The sequence below is a fragment of the Rhinolophus sinicus genome, linkage group LG05, assembly GCF_036562045.2.
Source record: "Rhinolophus sinicus isolate RSC01 linkage group LG05, ASM3656204v1, whole genome shotgun sequence".
Taxonomy (NCBI): Eukaryota; Metazoa; Chordata; class Mammalia; order Chiroptera; family Rhinolophidae; genus Rhinolophus; species Rhinolophus sinicus.
The window spans coordinates 119,218,449-119,234,826 of NC_133755.1; the positions used below are offsets into that span (position 1 = coordinate 119,218,449).

At 39.7% G+C, this 16,378-nt stretch overlaps 2 protein-coding genes and 1 long non-coding RNA gene across 5 annotated transcripts in view; 2 read left to right on the forward strand and 1 right to left on the reverse strand.

Moving 5' to 3' along the window:
• The window catches only part of LOC141571680 (uncharacterized), a 50,204-nt gene extending 42,249 nt beyond the window's left edge, over window positions 1-7,955 (reverse strand). The window contains exon 1 of the long non-coding RNA XR_012496658.1: window positions 7,819-7,955. This is a non-coding gene — a long non-coding RNA (uncharacterized LOC141571680). The remainder of the gene's footprint in view (window positions 1-7,818) is intronic.
• On the forward strand, window positions 7,304-11,475 carry RIPPLY2 (ripply transcriptional repressor 2). Of its 3 annotated transcripts, XM_074333258.1 has the most exons (4): window positions 7,304-7,645; window positions 7,826-7,904; window positions 8,232-8,296; window positions 11,199-11,475. In XM_074333258.1, exons 1-4 carry the CDS (start codon window positions 7,536-7,538, stop codon window positions 11,344-11,346), a joined length of 402 nt encoding a protein of 133 aa, XP_074189359.1. In that variant the 5' UTR covers window positions 7,304-7,535; the 3' UTR covers window positions 11,347-11,475. The 3 variants fall into 3 exon arrangements, 2 of the variants coding, with proteins under 2 accessions (XP_074189359.1, XP_074189358.1); XR_012496655.1 differs by having other exon boundaries at window positions 7,826-8,296; window positions 11,199-11,282; XM_074333257.1 differs by lacking the exon at window positions 8,232-8,296 and having other exon boundaries at window positions 7,826-8,193.
• A 2,150-nt stretch (window positions 11,476-13,625) lies between these two features.
• Window positions 13,626-16,378, forward strand: part of CYB5R4 (cytochrome b5 reductase 4) — a 68,736-nt gene continuing 65,983 nt past the window's right edge. The window contains exon 1 of the mRNA XM_074333947.1: window positions 13,626-13,854. Coding sequence (XP_074190048.1) covers window positions 13,780-13,854 — 75 coding nt within the window. The 5' untranslated portion in view covers window positions 13,626-13,779. The remainder of the gene's footprint in view (window positions 13,855-16,378) is intronic.

A 16,378-nucleotide genomic window follows, 5' to 3' on the forward strand; every position in this document is an offset into this window, starting at 1 on the left:
TACCAAAACCAGACAAAGATTTCACACAAAAAAGAAAACTATAGGTCAAAATCCCTGATGAACATAGATGCAAAATTCTTAAACAAAATATTAGTAAACCAAATTCAAAAGTAATTAAAAGGATCACGCCATGATCAAGTGAGATTTATTCCAGGTATGCAGGGAAGGTTCAACATCTGCGATGTGATACACCACATTAATAAAATAAAGAATAAAATTCATATGATCATCTCAATAAGCACAGAAAAAGCATTTGACAAATTCAACATCCATTTATGATTAAAAAATCTACCAAAAAAGTGGGTATGTAGGGAATGTACCTCAACATAATAAAGGCCATATATGACAAACCTAAAGCTAACATCATACTCATTAGTGAAAAGCTTAAAGCTTAGACTCTAAGATCAGGAAAAACATAAGAATGCCCACTCTCACCACTTTTATTCAATACAGTATTGGGAGTCCTAGCTAGAGCAATTAGGCAAGAAAAAAAGAAATAAAAGTCATCTAGATTGGGAAGAAAGAAGTAAAACGTCTCTTTTTGCAGATGACATGGTATTATATATAGAAAACCTTAAAGACCCACCAAAAAAAAAAAAAAAAAACCTGTTAGAACTAATAAACAAATTCAGTAAAGTTGTGGGATACAAAAAAAATCAATTGCATTTCTATATACCAATAGTAAATTATCAGAAAGAGAAATTAAGAAAATAATCCTATTTACAATTGTATCAAAAAGAATAAAATACCTAGGAATAAATTTAACCAAGGAGGTGAAAGACCTGTACACTAAAAACTGTAAGATACTGATAAAATAAATTGAAGAAGACACAAATAAATAGAAATATATTCTGTGCTCATGGATTGGAAGAATTAATATTGCTAAAATGTCCATGCTACCTAAAACAATCTCCAGATTCAATGCAATCCTTTCAAAATTCCAATGGCATTTTTCACAGAAATAGAAAAAACAATCCTAAAGTTTGTACAAAACCACAAAAGACCCAGAAGAGCCAAAGTAATCTTGAGAAGAAGAACAAAGCTGAAAGCACCATGCTCCCTGATTTCAACCTATATTACAAAAACATAGTAATCAAAATAGTATAGTATTGGCATAAAAACAGATACATAGTTCAATGGAACAGAATAGAAAGCCTAGAAGTAAACCCATGTATATATGGTCAGTTAATTTATGACAAAAGAGCCAAGAATATACAGTGGGGAAACGATAACCTCTTCAATAAGTGTGTTGCAAAAGCTGGACATCCACATGCAAAAGAATGAAATTGGATTACTGTCTTGCAACATACTCAAAAGTCAACTCAATGGATTAAAGACTTTAACATAAGAATTGAAACCATAAAACTCCTAGAAGAAAACATAAGCGGTAAGTTCCTTGGCATTGTCTTGGCAATGATTTTTTGAATTTGACACCAAAAGCAAAGACAAGAAAAACAAAAATAAACAAATTGAACTACATGAAACTAAAAGCTCCTGCACAGTCAAGGAAACCATCAACAAAATAAAAAGGCAATCTACCAAATAGGAGAATATATTTGCAAATCATATATTTGATAAAGGGTTAATATCCAGAGTATAGAGAGAACTAATACTGGTACAACTAAATAGCAAACAAAACAAATCCCAAAACAATCCAATTAAAAAGTGGATAGAGGATCTGAATGGACATTTTTCCAAAAAATACATACAGATGGCCAACAGGTACCTGAAAAGTTGCTCAACATTACTAATCAACAGGGAAATGCAAATCAAAACCTCAACAAGGTATCACTTCAAGGTGGTAGAATGGCTATTACGGTATTGGACTTATCGGGGATGACTTCTTAAACAGTGTAGATGCCTGACCACTGCACTATACACCGAAGCTGAAGTAGAATATTGAATGTCAACTATAATTAAGTATTATATGGTGATGGGATGTAAAGTACAGTATAGGGAATATGGTCAATGGTATTTTAAGAGCTGTATATGATGTCAGAGGGGTCGTAGATTGGGGGTGTCACTTTGTGAGGGGTGTAAATGTCTAAGTAGTACATTGCTTTGTACAGCTGAAAGTAATAAAACATTTTAAAAAATTTTTTTTTAAAGACAAGAAACAAGACGTGTTGGTGAGAAAGTACAGAAAAGGGAACATTTGGCACTGTTGGTGGGAATGTACATTGGTGCAGGCACTGTGGAAAACAGTATGGACGTTACTCAAAAAAATGAAACTACTATAGGATCTTGCAATTCTACTTCTGGGTATTTATCCAAAGGAAATGAAAATATGATATTGACAAACAAACAAGCAAAAACTCATAGACACAGACAATAGTTTAGTGATTACCAGAGGATAAAGGGGGTGGGGGAGATAGAAAAGGCTGAAGGGGGTAAAATATATGATGACAGAAGGAGATTTGAGTTTGTTTTTTTTTCCCCCCAAGTCAAGTTGTTGTCATTTCAATCTTAGTTGTGGAGGGTGCTGTTCAGCTTCAAGTTGTTGTCCTTTCAGTCTTAGTTGTGGAGGGTGCAGCTCAGCTCCAGGTCCAGTTGCAGTTGCTAGTTGCAGGGGGCACAGCCCACCATCCCTTGTGGGAGTCGAACCGGCAACCTTGTGGTTGAGAGGACACGTTCCAATCAACTGAGCCATCTGGGAGCTCAGCGGCAGCTCGGCGGCAGCTCGGCTCAAGGTGTGGTGTTCAATCTTAGTTGCAGGGGGCGCTGCCCACCATCCCTTGCGGGAGTCGAAGAATTGAACTGGCAACCTTGTGGTTGAGAGCCCACTGGCCCATATGGGAATCGAACTGGCAGCCTTTGGAGTTAGGAGCATGGAGCTCTAACTGCCTGAGCCACCGGGCCGGCCCCAGGAGATTTGAGTTTTGGTGGTGAACATACAATGCAATATATAGATGATGTATTAAAGAATTGTGCACTTGAAACCTATATAATTTTATTAACCAATGTCACCCCAATAAATTTAATTAAAAAAAAGAAAACAGGATATTGAAGAGGTATTTGCACTCCCATGTTAACTGCAGTATTATTTACAATAGCCAAATCATGGGAGTGTCCTAAGTGTCTGTCAAATATACAATGGAATATAATTCATCCATTAAAAAGGAAATCCTGCCATTTGTGACAACATGTACAGAACTTGAAGGCATTGGGCTAAGTGAAATGTCAGAGAAAGGCAAATACTGTATGATCTCACTTATATGTACAATCTAAACAAAAACATAAACAAACTCATAGAGAATTGATTGGTGGTTGCTAGAGAGAGGCAGGAGCTGGGGGATGAGTGAAATGAGTGAAGGTAGTCAAAAGGTACAAACTTCCAGTTATAAAATAAGTTCTGCAGATGCAATGTACAGCCTGGTGACTATAGTTAATAGTACTGTAATGCATATTTGAAAATTACTAAGAGAGTAGATTTTAAAAGTTCTCTCACAAGAAAAAGGACTTTGTAACTATGTTTGATCATGGATGTTAGCTAGATTTATTGTGATGATCATTTTGCAATATATACAAGTATCAAATCCTCATGTTGTATACCTGAAATTAATATAAGGTTGTATGTCAATTATATCACAATTTTATAAAGCACATATTTTAAATACATTAGTGGGACTCATATAGAATTCTAAAATAAACTTAAAATGTAACATGAATAAGTTATATTGGTCTCTCCACACTGGATATCAGCTTCAACATCTGTATAAATAGGTAGCATAAATTGAATAAATGCATCAATGGAAGATTTAGGATTTTATAGCTCTAACAATCCATATTTCTATTTCTCAGTTTACCTAAATTTTGTCAGTCTTACCATGTATTTATTAACTAGTCTCCCTTTTTACTTTTTATTAATTCATTCTTTCGGTCACAATTTTAAGACAACTGATGTTCTCTCTACTTATGTCTCATTATCACATTACACCCCTCCTTCTCCACCCCAGATCTAGTCACCTTGATTACATTTGTTTCTCCAGTGTTCCCAGACATGGATTACTGTCATCACTGATGCACACTCTCCAAATGCAGGAGACTCTTCCCAGGGCTACTGACCTCATTTCTTTCTTCTTCCTAGGGAACCATAGCCATCATCCAGTCTTCTCAATCTAGAGGCTTTTGTTCTCCTGTCTCCTCTCTTCATCTCATCCTCTCTCTTGCACCCGTAAAACAAGACCCCTGTACTACTTACCAGCATTCCCCTTCTCTCTTTTCCCCTTCTCTCTTTTCCTCTCAAAAGAGTAGTCTCATCTCATTGTTTTTATTTCTTCACCTATACATCTCAACTTACTGCAAAAATCTTCTTTTCCCACTCAACATGTTGTTTTAAAATCATATAAACCCCTTAATTTTGTCAAATTCAATTAACACATGTCCTGATCTTATTTGACCCCTTGGTGGCACTTAACGCCTTGGACCTTTCCTTCCTTGTTGGAATATTTTCATCTCACGTTTCCATCACACCTGCTCCACCAATGCACCTACTACCACCTTCACCATTCCTTTTCAGTGAGATTAATTAATTAATTAATTTTTGCAAACTCAGTTTACAATCAAATATTGTTCTCCAGAGCTCTGTCCTTGGTCCTGTTCTCAAGCTATAAAATTTCTCTGGGAAAAACCAATAAATTCCTATCGTTTTAGTTACCACTTCTTTTATTATGACTCCCACATTAAAATCTTTAGCCCTAAGCTCTCTACTGAACTCCAGATTTCCCTTCTCTGGCTGTCTCCTGGATATTTTCTCCACCTATGTGTTACTAAGTACGTCCTCTAAAATCTATTAGATCTCATCTGGGTTCCTTTCTTTGGGTGACTGCATTTTGCATGCAAGAAGGAAGGTTAACCGAATATTCGGTAGCCAGAAGGGCAGGTTACTCTTATCTGCTGTTTATTTCTGTTTCTCCTCTTTCTGGATACACGATGGAATTGGACTTCCCTGCTCCTTTGAAATTAGGTGTGTCATATGACTTGTTTTGGCCAATGCAACATATTGGAGGTGATGTGTGTCACTTCTCGGTAGAAACCTTTAAAAACTGGCACTCATAACTTTATTCCCTTCCTCCTGATTTGACAATTGGCAACATTTCAGAGGAAAGAGGCTCCATCAGCTTGAATCCTCATGTGAAGATAATGTGGCACAGATCTCCCACCAACCAAAAATGTACATACAGCATAAGTGAGAAATAAATCTCTATTATTTTAAGCCTGTGAGATTTTGGAGTTATTTGTTATTGCCACATAGCTCACCTCGACTTGACTGACTCAAGATCAAGACCAAATTCATTAATTCTTTTCCCTCTACACTATTAACAGAATAAAACAGCATAAAAGCATCTCACCTGTCCTTTCTCCTATATTCCCTTTTTACTTTGTCTTTGTTTGAGCCATAACCTAAATTATCTAGAGCATATTGAGACTCCACTTTCATGTCCACTCACATTTTATGATTCAGCTGGTTCTGTAGATTCTATTCCCTAAGTAGTCTTCAAATATATTCTTTCATTTGTATCCTTAGTATAATCTTCTCATTATCTATTGCAGTGACTTTGTAAATGATCTTGTCTCCAGTATCAGCCTACCCTATCCATCTTCCATACGGCTTCCAGAATAATTTTTATAAAATATAAACTTTAACCATTCCACTCACCTGCTTAAAATCTTTCACCAAAATGCTTTGCCGTAGTATACTAGGCTTTAGTAGTCTAAGCTCTTTCTATCACCTCAACCACATTTCTGCTCCAGCAATACCTTCTCATCCCACTCCTGCACCGCCCAGCTCCCACACACACAGAGACTATACTATTTCTTGACTGATCCTTCTAAGAAACCTCGATTTAGGTTTCATTTACCCTAAAAAGGCTTTCAGGTTGTCCCAAGCAGACATATCTATTCCCTCCCTCATACCAGTTCTCTGCCTAAAATGTGCCTTTGTTATTGAATATGGCACTTTTTGAAAACATTTGCTTATGTGGCCATTATCATGACTATAATCCTCTTGTGGATAGGGGAGATATCTTATTCACCGTTATATCTGGAAAGCACAGTACTTAGCATATTCCAGGTACCTCAAAAGATATTTACAGAAATGAAATGATAAGCCATTTGATCAGATAGCTTAACATCTGTTAAGGGCTTATATTTTTTAAACATCTGAAAATTTGTTGAGAGCTTACTACTATGTGTTGGGCATTGTAACAAACATTCCATCAGTTTTATTTTATTTAGCTCAACAATAATTCTAGGACATTGAGACACACATTAAGTGCCTATTGTTATGGATTTCATTATCTGAGGCAAACCATATCTCACCTTCCTAATGGGTAGATCATTATAGGCCCTTAAAGTATTAATTAAATGGATTATTTTCCTATGCAGTCACTGAATGAATAGCAGCAACTATAGCTTACATTCAAGGTTTTTATCTATACCTTTTAAGAGAAAGTTAGCTCTATTAAATAGCTCTATTATTTTGAAAAAGAACTATGATATTTATATATATCATTGTTTCTTTAAAGCACAGCACTTTTTTTTTTTTTTACACAAATTAGTGGATCTCTGTAGTGAGCCAGGGGTAACTTAAATGAGAGAAACAGGGTACAAAGAGATTGACTAACTTGTCCTGTATCATAACTTTTCAAGATTTCATTATCATTCTTCACATATCTCAACCCCACAAAATAATTTTCTAATTATCACTGAATGACAAAATGCCAAGTACCGACAGAATTACAGATGAAACGCAAGACTTATTTTCAGGGGCCACCGATAAGATATTGGGGGAAATCACAAAGACATGAGAAGGTAATATAATAAATCAGGTGACTCCCGTCTCTGACTTTCTTGGCTGGAACATTCAAGGTTTTACTATTCATCTCTTGTGAACTTTTTATTATCTTAATAATAGGCAGATGTATGAACCAGAATGTTAATACAATAAAAAGAAAACAACAACAAAATGATATTCCTTGCGGTCATTCATTCACCTATCTTGTACTGTGCCAGAAAGAGGAGTTAAGGCCATTACTTTTACTTCGCTCCGCATCCCAGCTTTTAGACTACGGGGTGCAGAACCAGTTTCATTTGTCGAAGGCCAAAAAGCCGTGAGACTGGCGAGTCAAGCAATTACCAGCCACTTGGCCTTTTTGCAGAAATACACAAAACGTGTAGAATCACTTAATTTTATCCCCTCCTAACCTCTTCTTCACTTGGAAATTGGCTGCTCGGGCGAATGTTGTTTTTTCCCCCGCAGCTATGTGTGAAGAGCGATTAACACTCCCTCGACAAACCCCTTCCCGGGCCATTTGGGAGTTACACGCGTTCGCACCGGGTTGAACCCATTGCACCTTCACGCGCAGCCTTTTTGTTTATGCGGCTAGCCGGGCAGAGAGGGGCGGACAGGCAACGAATCTCCCAATACGCAGCAGGCCGCGGGGCTATATAAGCTCGGGGTTGGGGCCGGTGGGCGGAAGGGGCCAGGCTAGCCCGCGAGCTGACAGCGGCGGTCCACCGAGCCCCGCCGCGCCATGGAGACCGCAGAGCGCTGCGAGAGCGGAGCCCGCGAGTGCGCGCGCTGCAGCCGCCTGCTGCCGTCGGTCCTCGACCGCCCCACGTGGCACGGAGGCTCGGAGTCGGGGTATCGCTCCTCGCCACTGCCCTGCACCTCCCCCACCCCACCACTCCCTACCGCACCTCCCCAGCTCCTCCCCCCCGCTCGCCGCCCCCCCACACCCCCTCGGCCTGCACTCGGGTGCAAATACTTCTGCCGGGTCTGGGCTCACGTCTCCCCTGCGCGTCTTTGCTCCCCACCCTGCAGATCCGGAGGCTTCTGGAGACCTTGGGTTGACGCCCGAGGCGAGCGGGAGGAGGAGGCGCCGCACCACGCCGCGGAGGCGGTGAGTGAGCTGCGCGTGGCGGGCAGCGCCTCCGAGGGGCGCAGAAGATCAACCAAGGCTGGAGACACCCGGTCCGAGAAGGACACGTGCCCGGCCTGCCCCTCGCTTAAGATCGCGCCAGCCGGTGGCCCTACCGGTGGCCCTGTCAGAGCTGATGCGGCGAGTGTGTCCTCCAGAGCAACTGGAACACACGGATCCGACCGAGAGCGAGGCTGCTCAGAGCCGGGGTCACGTTCCCTGCGGGCGCGAGGAACACTTGGTAGTGCTCGTTTCCAATTTCCAGAAGAAGGTGAGTGATAACTGTGATTCATCTCTTTATGTTCCCAGATGCCCAATGGCCCCGGAATGACCGAAGCCTCTGGAAAGCTTTCCCGATACAGACACCCGGTCAGGTGAGTGACTGGCCAAACCAAAGGTCTCTTGATCCTCCCGCCCTAGCGAAGAGCCGGGGACGTCGCACAACCCAGCTCAGCAGCTGGTCCTGCAGTTTTTCTCTCTTGGAAAATCAATCTTCAAGCTTACTTTATCCTCCCCGTCCCAGAAATCCTTTATTCATTGCATTGAAAAATGTAGGAGGTCATGCTCTTACCTAAAAGAATTGTGCATTCTCAGTAAAAGCTTAAGGACTATGTTAGAGGCAAAGTGGACGATATAGTAAAATTTGAACTGTGACATTTTGTGCAGAACCAGTTTTTTTATTTTTACGCCAAGGGATCCGAATGAAATTGGCTTCACACCAGGCAGCGTGTGTATATTCTTATCTCTTGCAAACCGGAAGGAAGAATGGTGTTCAAAGTTGCAGTTTTACAGTAAATCTAGCAAATAGAGCTTGACATGTAAGAGAAAATGGGAATATGATGAAAATTCTAAAGATTACTAAGGATCATAAAAGGGATCACAAGTTATTTGGCATAAGAATAAGTGTTCTAGGCACAGGAAGTCAGCCTTTCTGTAGGATTCTTTGTAGCTTTTATTCAGGTGAAAGATTAATACTGCAGTTTGCCTACTTCAGAGAGCTGTTAGAAGAGCTATATGATGTTTGTAAAATGTGTGTGTGTTTATAAATAGCATGTTGATTAATTTCCTACCACTAGGGAAAGGCGCAGGAAAAAATAATCACAGCCGCAGTGGCAAGTGTTGTTATAGAGTTCAATTTGGTCAGTTTTACAAATATATTCATTCAGGGCATGAAGTGTCTAACACGGCCAGAGGGAATGGGGATGGGTCAGGAAGTGTGTATTGTAGGTTATGGTTACTTGGCTGAGTCTTGAAGTTAGCCAGGTAGACAGTAGGTGGGGGAGGTAGGGGCCTAAGTAATAGCATAGGAAAAGAGATAGGAAAAGAGGTAGCATAGGAAAACAGCATGACTCCTGGGAGTATCCATTAAGGAGCTGGAATTGGGGTATGTGAAGCTGTGGCCATTCCAGCAGGGAAGCCAAAGGCTACATCTTGTACACCTTCATACAGAGTTTAGTCCTAATCCTGTATGTGGCATTGGGAACTCATGGACTTTATTCTGTAAGTGGTTTTGAGGGTTACTCAAAGAGTTTTAACCAGAAGAATGGTGTCATTAGATATACATTTTAGAAAAATCACTAAGAAACTGGTGTATAGGCTTCGTTAGAACACCAAAAGATGAAATTGGAAGTTATTGAAAATGCTCAGGCAAGAATGATAAAGAGCCATTCTAAGGCATTGGAAGTGGGGATAGGACTGGGTGAATTTGGGGAATCCTTAGGTGATAGACTAGATTAAGCTTATAATGTATTGGATATTGTAGGTAAAAAAGACAGAATGGCTCCCGAGTTTGTGGCTGATGACCAGGTTGAATGCTATACTAACAGAATGGAAATTAGGGCTAAAACAGATTTGGGGAGCAAGATAATGAGTTCAATTTTCCATTTATGGTATTTAATGTGCCTGTGGGGCATCCAAATAGTGATGTCCATTTGAGAGCTACATATATAGATCGGGGACCCAGCATCAGGATCTTAAGTGGAAATACAGACTTGGGGACATTTGGTAAATGTATGTTAGAGAAATCCTATATAATCAATTCCTTTCTTTTCTGAATTATTGTAGCAATATATATGTACTGCTCTTAATTTTATTTTATTTTTATTATTTTCTATCCTGAGCGGTAGTGGTTTCTGATTCTTTTTACTCAATTGACAACTCTTGAGGGTAGGGGCCATGATTTATTCATCTTTGAATTACAAATTATGTCTGGCACACAAGAGCACTGAAATATGGATTGAATGACTGAATTATTGATGGTTACTAATTTGACAGCAAAATTATAAAAAAATTTTTCACCATTTTGCTAAAAAGATTTACAAACTACATTACCCATCTTTCTGCTTTTCAAAATGGAGTATACTAAACATAATGTACCTTCTCTTTGTTAAAATCACTCTATTATATGGGTACATGGGGCTACTTACTCCACTGAAATGACTGTACTATAGTTGGTGATTCAGCCTTATCCCTCCTCTTTTCCTTGGATGAAAAATAATAGAAGACCAGATGACAAGATTAATATTTTTCATAAATTTGAAATTCTGAGGTAATCATGTTTACATGAAAATTATTTGTATAAAACCAGTGTCATTCTCAGTATCTCAGTATGGTGTTTCCAAATTTAATTTGATGTGGCAAGGGGAGGGTGATGGGATCAAGCTTGAGGTCAGAGGTAGCCTTTCTGTACTTCAAGTTGTGAGACCATAGACAAACTTTAAAAATGTTGCTTTTTGTACTTCCCTAAACTTACTTTGGCTACATCTGTAACTAAGAGTTAAATCTGTGAGCTTTATGCAAGATACTAGGTAATTTCTGCCTTCGTGTAAGGTGCATAATATTTTTTTGTCTTTGCAAAGTTGCCTACCATCGGATTTTTTAATGTAGTGGTAAGACTCAATTTTTATTCCTAAGGAATTTGGAAATTGGAAGACAAACCTTCTTCTATATTTTTTAAAGAATAAATATATCATGATGCGTAATAAAGTGAGCTAAAAATTGACTTTAGGCTCAATCAGTGTTTAGTGTGAATTTGTTTGACTCATTTTACACCTTGGATAAAGATTTTTAAAGTAATCAAGCAGTTATTGATACTTCAGCAAGTAGACTCCATGAAAGCTGTGATAGTAGCATTTTAAAGCTCTTTATCTTAAAACTGTGTCAAAATGCATAAAACAATTGTTAAATGTATGGGGCTCTGGAAATTTGAACATTTCATGAGTATAAGGATTCTGAATATGAAAAAGTAAAGTGTATTATGTTGTGTGCTTCTTTCAGACTATTTTGGCCAAAATCAAAGTGTTATGATTACTTATATCAAGAAGCAGAAGCTCTTCTGAAAAATTTTCCAATTCAAGCCACAATTTCATTTTATGAAGATTCTGATAGTGAAGATGAAATTGAGGAACTGATCTGTGAAAATTAATCTGATTAATTGCTTTTGATGACATTAAAACTTTGTAGGATTTAAATTTAGTGTGTAAATGTATCATAATCATTTTAAACTAATATATTTGTATATAAATTATTAATAAAATGAATATTTCATAATTACTATGGAACTTGGGCCTTTTTTTACCCCTATACTATAATTCAATACTGGAATTTAAAAATAGATGCCATTTACAAATGTCTTGGTTGTATTGTAAACATTTGATAAACAAAAGATAATCTTGATCTCTTTTCATAAAAGCATGTTTCTTTAGTTATAATTTTGCAAATATTTAGTTATAACTTTGCATAGAATGACAATAACCGAATCTTGTAACATCTGCTATTTCTTATTGCTATCCATTGGATATTGTAGTTACAGATGAATATGATTAGATATGAAGAAAATCACCTTATGTTACCAATCACACATTATTATGTATTTGCTAGCAGATGGCGAAAACAACAAATTATTGTAACTGAGAATGGGAGTCAGTGGTAAGGCTATTAAATTTTAGGGATTTTTAATGAATGATGAGTCAAGTAATTCTCACTTTAATACTCTTCTGCCGTCCTTAACCCAGTAGTAAAATAGCATGGGTGTTCAGTACTTATGGAACTACATTAAAGAATCCCCAGAATTAAAACAAAATGTTTAAGTGGGCATGACTTACATGGGGTCTAAAAATGGGTGCAAAAAGGTCAGAATTTGATAGTATTTTTCCATTTCTGTCCAAGGGAGAGCTAAGAAATTTGGCAGATATGAAACATTCTCCAACAACATCATCTTCCTTTTCTCTTATTCCCTGCTCCTGATATTCTCATGTAAAAATTTCCTTGTGGGAAGTGAAATAAATTCTTAGTGATTAATTTTTTAAAGTAGACCTATAGATGAATACATTGTTTTTTAATGAGAGAAAACCGGAGCGCTTTGCAAGTTACATAAAGGTAACAGTAAATTATGGTAATGAATTTCTTTTAGCTCAAATGCAATTTTTTCATAATAAACATTTCAATTGCAAATAAAAAATGTTTTTATAATATTCCAGAGTGATAATGGGCAGAGGTGAAGGTCAGAGATGGTTACCTAGCTAAGAAATATCTCTTACTTGAATGGTTACATATATTCACACACTTTCCTTCTAATTGAAAAGCAACTACAAACATTAATACACAGGCACTTTATGGACAAGACAATTGAAATAGGTCAAGTTCAAACCATGTTTCAGACTCAGGAAAAATGAGTAATGGAAGAAGGATAGGGAGGGTTATTAGAACTATATTTTTTTCTGGAAACTCTCTTCCTTTACTGCATTCTATTCTCAGGATGTGTGTGTTCCTCCAAGGAAAAACTCACCAGGTTCCCAATTTGGACCTTGAGCATTAGAGACTGTTGTTTACCTGCACAGTATTTGTGCTTCGTTCATTAATATGTTGGAAGTATGAAGAGCTGCTGCCATTTACTGAGCGCTTACTATTAATCAGGCAATGTATCATGTTGTTTACATACGACATCTCATCTTACCCTTACTAAAACCTAAATCTATTATGCAGATGGGAAAATGAGGCTCTGAGATACTAATGTACCTTGCATAAGGCTACTCAAGTGCAAGTACTCGTATGGCATCCAAACTAAACCTATCTGACTGGTAAATGTAGCTGTTCAATACTGCAGTTTGGAGTGGGCTGCATCAGTGTACAATTCCCTGCATACTTCAGGGAAGACAGGAAGTTAGATGAGGAGGAAGAACTCGTGGTCAGGTAAATGAACAGGAGACTTCATTAGCGTGTTTGACTCATAATGTGAGTCATTAGCGAGAGATCTTAATGGTGAAGTTTTCTTTTCACCCCACAGGAGTGGCCGTTTGCATTTGACACCTGGGCTTTTCAAGTATTTTCTTTCCTGTATAGCCTGGTGCTTTAGAGGAGAGAGTTTCGGAGAAATCAAAATGCTCTAATAGTGTTATTTTATTCCATATGTTAAGTACTAGTGTAATGGTAGTGCTGAACAATGGACAAACACTTGTGTTGTGGGCTAACAGGACTGTAGAAGAATTTCTTCTCAGATTCGGTCAGCACCAAGGCTAACGAACAGCTTCACTCACTTGAATCTTTCCGCGGAATAGCTGTCACCTCCTTTCGGTGCTGAAATTCAGGGTGGATAACAAACGGAGCATGCGTACTTCCCCGTGGTTCCGCCGTCCCCCCTCCCACGCCGGCGCTCCGTCCGCCTCGTTGGCCCCGCCCTCCGCGGACCCGACGTGCTGCGTCATGGCGCGCCTTACCCCTGGCGACCCCGGAAGTGGGTTGGGGGCTTGGCCTCTGCCCGGCCCCGGAGCCGGAGCGGGAGGTGTTCCCGAAGAGGGGTCTAGCTTAGCGATTCAGTCTGGCGGTGGACCCCGGGCAGGGCCGGGACCAAGGGTCCAGGATGCTGAACGTCCCATCCCAGTCCTTCCCGGCCCCCGGCTCGCAGCAGCGCGTCGCCTCCGGGGGGCGTAGCAAGGTAAGCGAGTGAACACTGACGGTCTCACTCAGCGCTTGCCCTCCGCCGGGGTTTCCTATTCCAGTACAGTCCATTTTCTCCTTCCGACCCCCTCCCACCGCCTGTCCGGCTGTAACCCTCTGTCCTGCCTGCCCTACGTGGCAACTTCTGTCTGATCCCCTGTGGTCTTCAGACCTCGAACTCCCCTAACCTGCCTCGCACACACGGGTCCCTTTTCTTTCCCATCCCTTAATCCCGTTCTGTCAATTACCTTTTCTCCAAGTCTTTCCCCCGCGACTTCCACGCAGATGTATACGCCAGGGCCAGGCACTGTGCTTGCTGTGTTGTAGGGACTGAGTGTCAGCTTCCTTCCCTCAACCTATCCTCCTCTCCGGGCTTTTGTTCTTCACTTTCCGAAGGAGATCTGCGTGGTGTGGGTTCCCCAGCCGAAGGGAAAGGTGGGGCAGTGGCGACAGTGACCAGTAACCATCCCTCGCAGGTGGGGACGCCAGGAGCTAGGGGAGATTGCAGAAGCGACAACGTCTCCAAACTTCCCTTTAGGTGTACGGACACTTCTCCGAGTCACACTGCCTTTCTCTCTTCTTCTGGTACCTCAGTGTTTTGTAACTGCCTTTTTTACTGATACCACTTGATGACTTGGAAGCTAATACACTGTTTTCGTTTTTGTTGAACATGGTTACAGTTAGCAACAGGTGGAGTACAAATGTGTTTCACATTAGCAATGTTTAATAAACTTGTCTTCTGTGTGCATTGCAACACGCATGTTGCTTGCTGCTGTTTGTTGTTTCCTCATTCTGTAACCACATCATGTTTTGTTTGTGAGACTTCCACCTGCTTGGGCCACACCTTTTTCATTTCTGGACTCTTGGATCTTATTAGCATCATTTGGACCGTCACGACTATTTTTTCCCTCCACTTAGACCTGGAGTTGGACTCTAGACAAGAATTACGGGTTCAGGGATCTGTAGCTCTCATTAGCTTTTCAGACGTCTGTAATGTAAGCCCACCTAAAATACTAATATAGCTGAGGTTTATTCAGTGCTTACTGAAGGCCATGTGTGTTCTAAGTGTTTTAGTTGCTTTACATATATTAATTTATTTAATCTTTACAATGATCCTATGAAGTGGATGTATTTGTTATCTCCATTTCACAGAAAAGGGAACTGGTTAAGGAATGTTGCCCTAGACCCTAGAGGCTTGATATGATGTAACTCTGGCTGTGACATTTTTTTACTCCACATGTCGTCTAGCCATCTACTCATTTGTCCCCTTCCTTGATTTTTGCCCTGTTTCTCTCCATTAGCTAAATGTTTGGCTGAATAGCATAGCCTTTCCAGAGAAAGAATCTATAAATTAGAATATGAGTAGATTCCCTTTTCCATTAAAATTACCAGTCATATTCTCAGCATCCATTTAAAGGAGAAAACTTAGAGGCAAAGACAAAAGGTTCACAGATGATGATGACAAATGTATGTCTTTGGGTCCAACAAGAGAACAAAGTAAGATTATTGTGTGATTCAAAGAGAAACTAAGACTTTTTTTTTTTTCCCTTTGTGAAACAAGCTAATCTTGAACATGTTAGAAGCTGAGTCAGGATTACATGAAATGGGTGGAGACTGAGAAATAGAATCTAGTTGGGGAGGTTGTGTATCATAATTGCTAAGAGCACAGACTTCTGAGTGAAAAAGCCCCAGATTCTATTCCCAACTCTACCACTTAACCTCTTTGAGTCTGTTTCCTCAGGTGTAAATGGGAATAACAGTACCCATTTTATAAGGTTGTTCATAGGATTAAATGAGATAATGTTTCTCTTAGCATAGTCTTAGTAGGAGGTAAGCACTCACTACATGTTACTTGCCCTGAGGCTTTTCTAATTTCATGGATTGTTGTGTAAAGCACCTTGGCACAGTGCCTGGCATACAGTATGCACTCTATCTGATGGCTGTTATTATTTCTACTAACATTAGCAAATAAATATTTGTAGAGAACCTACCATATGCTGAAGATGTGGTTCCCAAGAACTTTAGTCTAATAGGCTGCACAGACCAGTAAACAGGCAGTTATAAGTGGTTTAATAGTGTGTTATGAGCATGAAGGAGTTGGGGGTCAGAGAAGGCCCCTGGAGGAAATGTCTGCCAGGGAGAAGAGGGGGATTGATCTGCCAGGGAGAAGAGGCAGGGGAGCAAGTGTTTCACAGCAATCAAGGACTCTGTTCCCATTTAGCTAACTCATGTAATGAGAAGGAGCAAAAGTTAAAACATGGAGCTAGTGTGGTAAACTATGACCAGATTCTGGCGCCTGGTAAACCACTCTAGGGGATTGAGAGGCATTAGTATAAGGTAATGTGGCACGCCACAAAAGTAGGAAGAGCCCATGATTAGATTTGCATTTTCAAAAGATTACTTTTCACTACCCTGTGGATTCTGGAATCCTCAGAGACAAGAGAGACAAGTGATTTCAGTTTGGGGAGGGAAAGATTGTATTCTCACACTCGACTTCATTTATTAGGACCAAAAGACCTAGA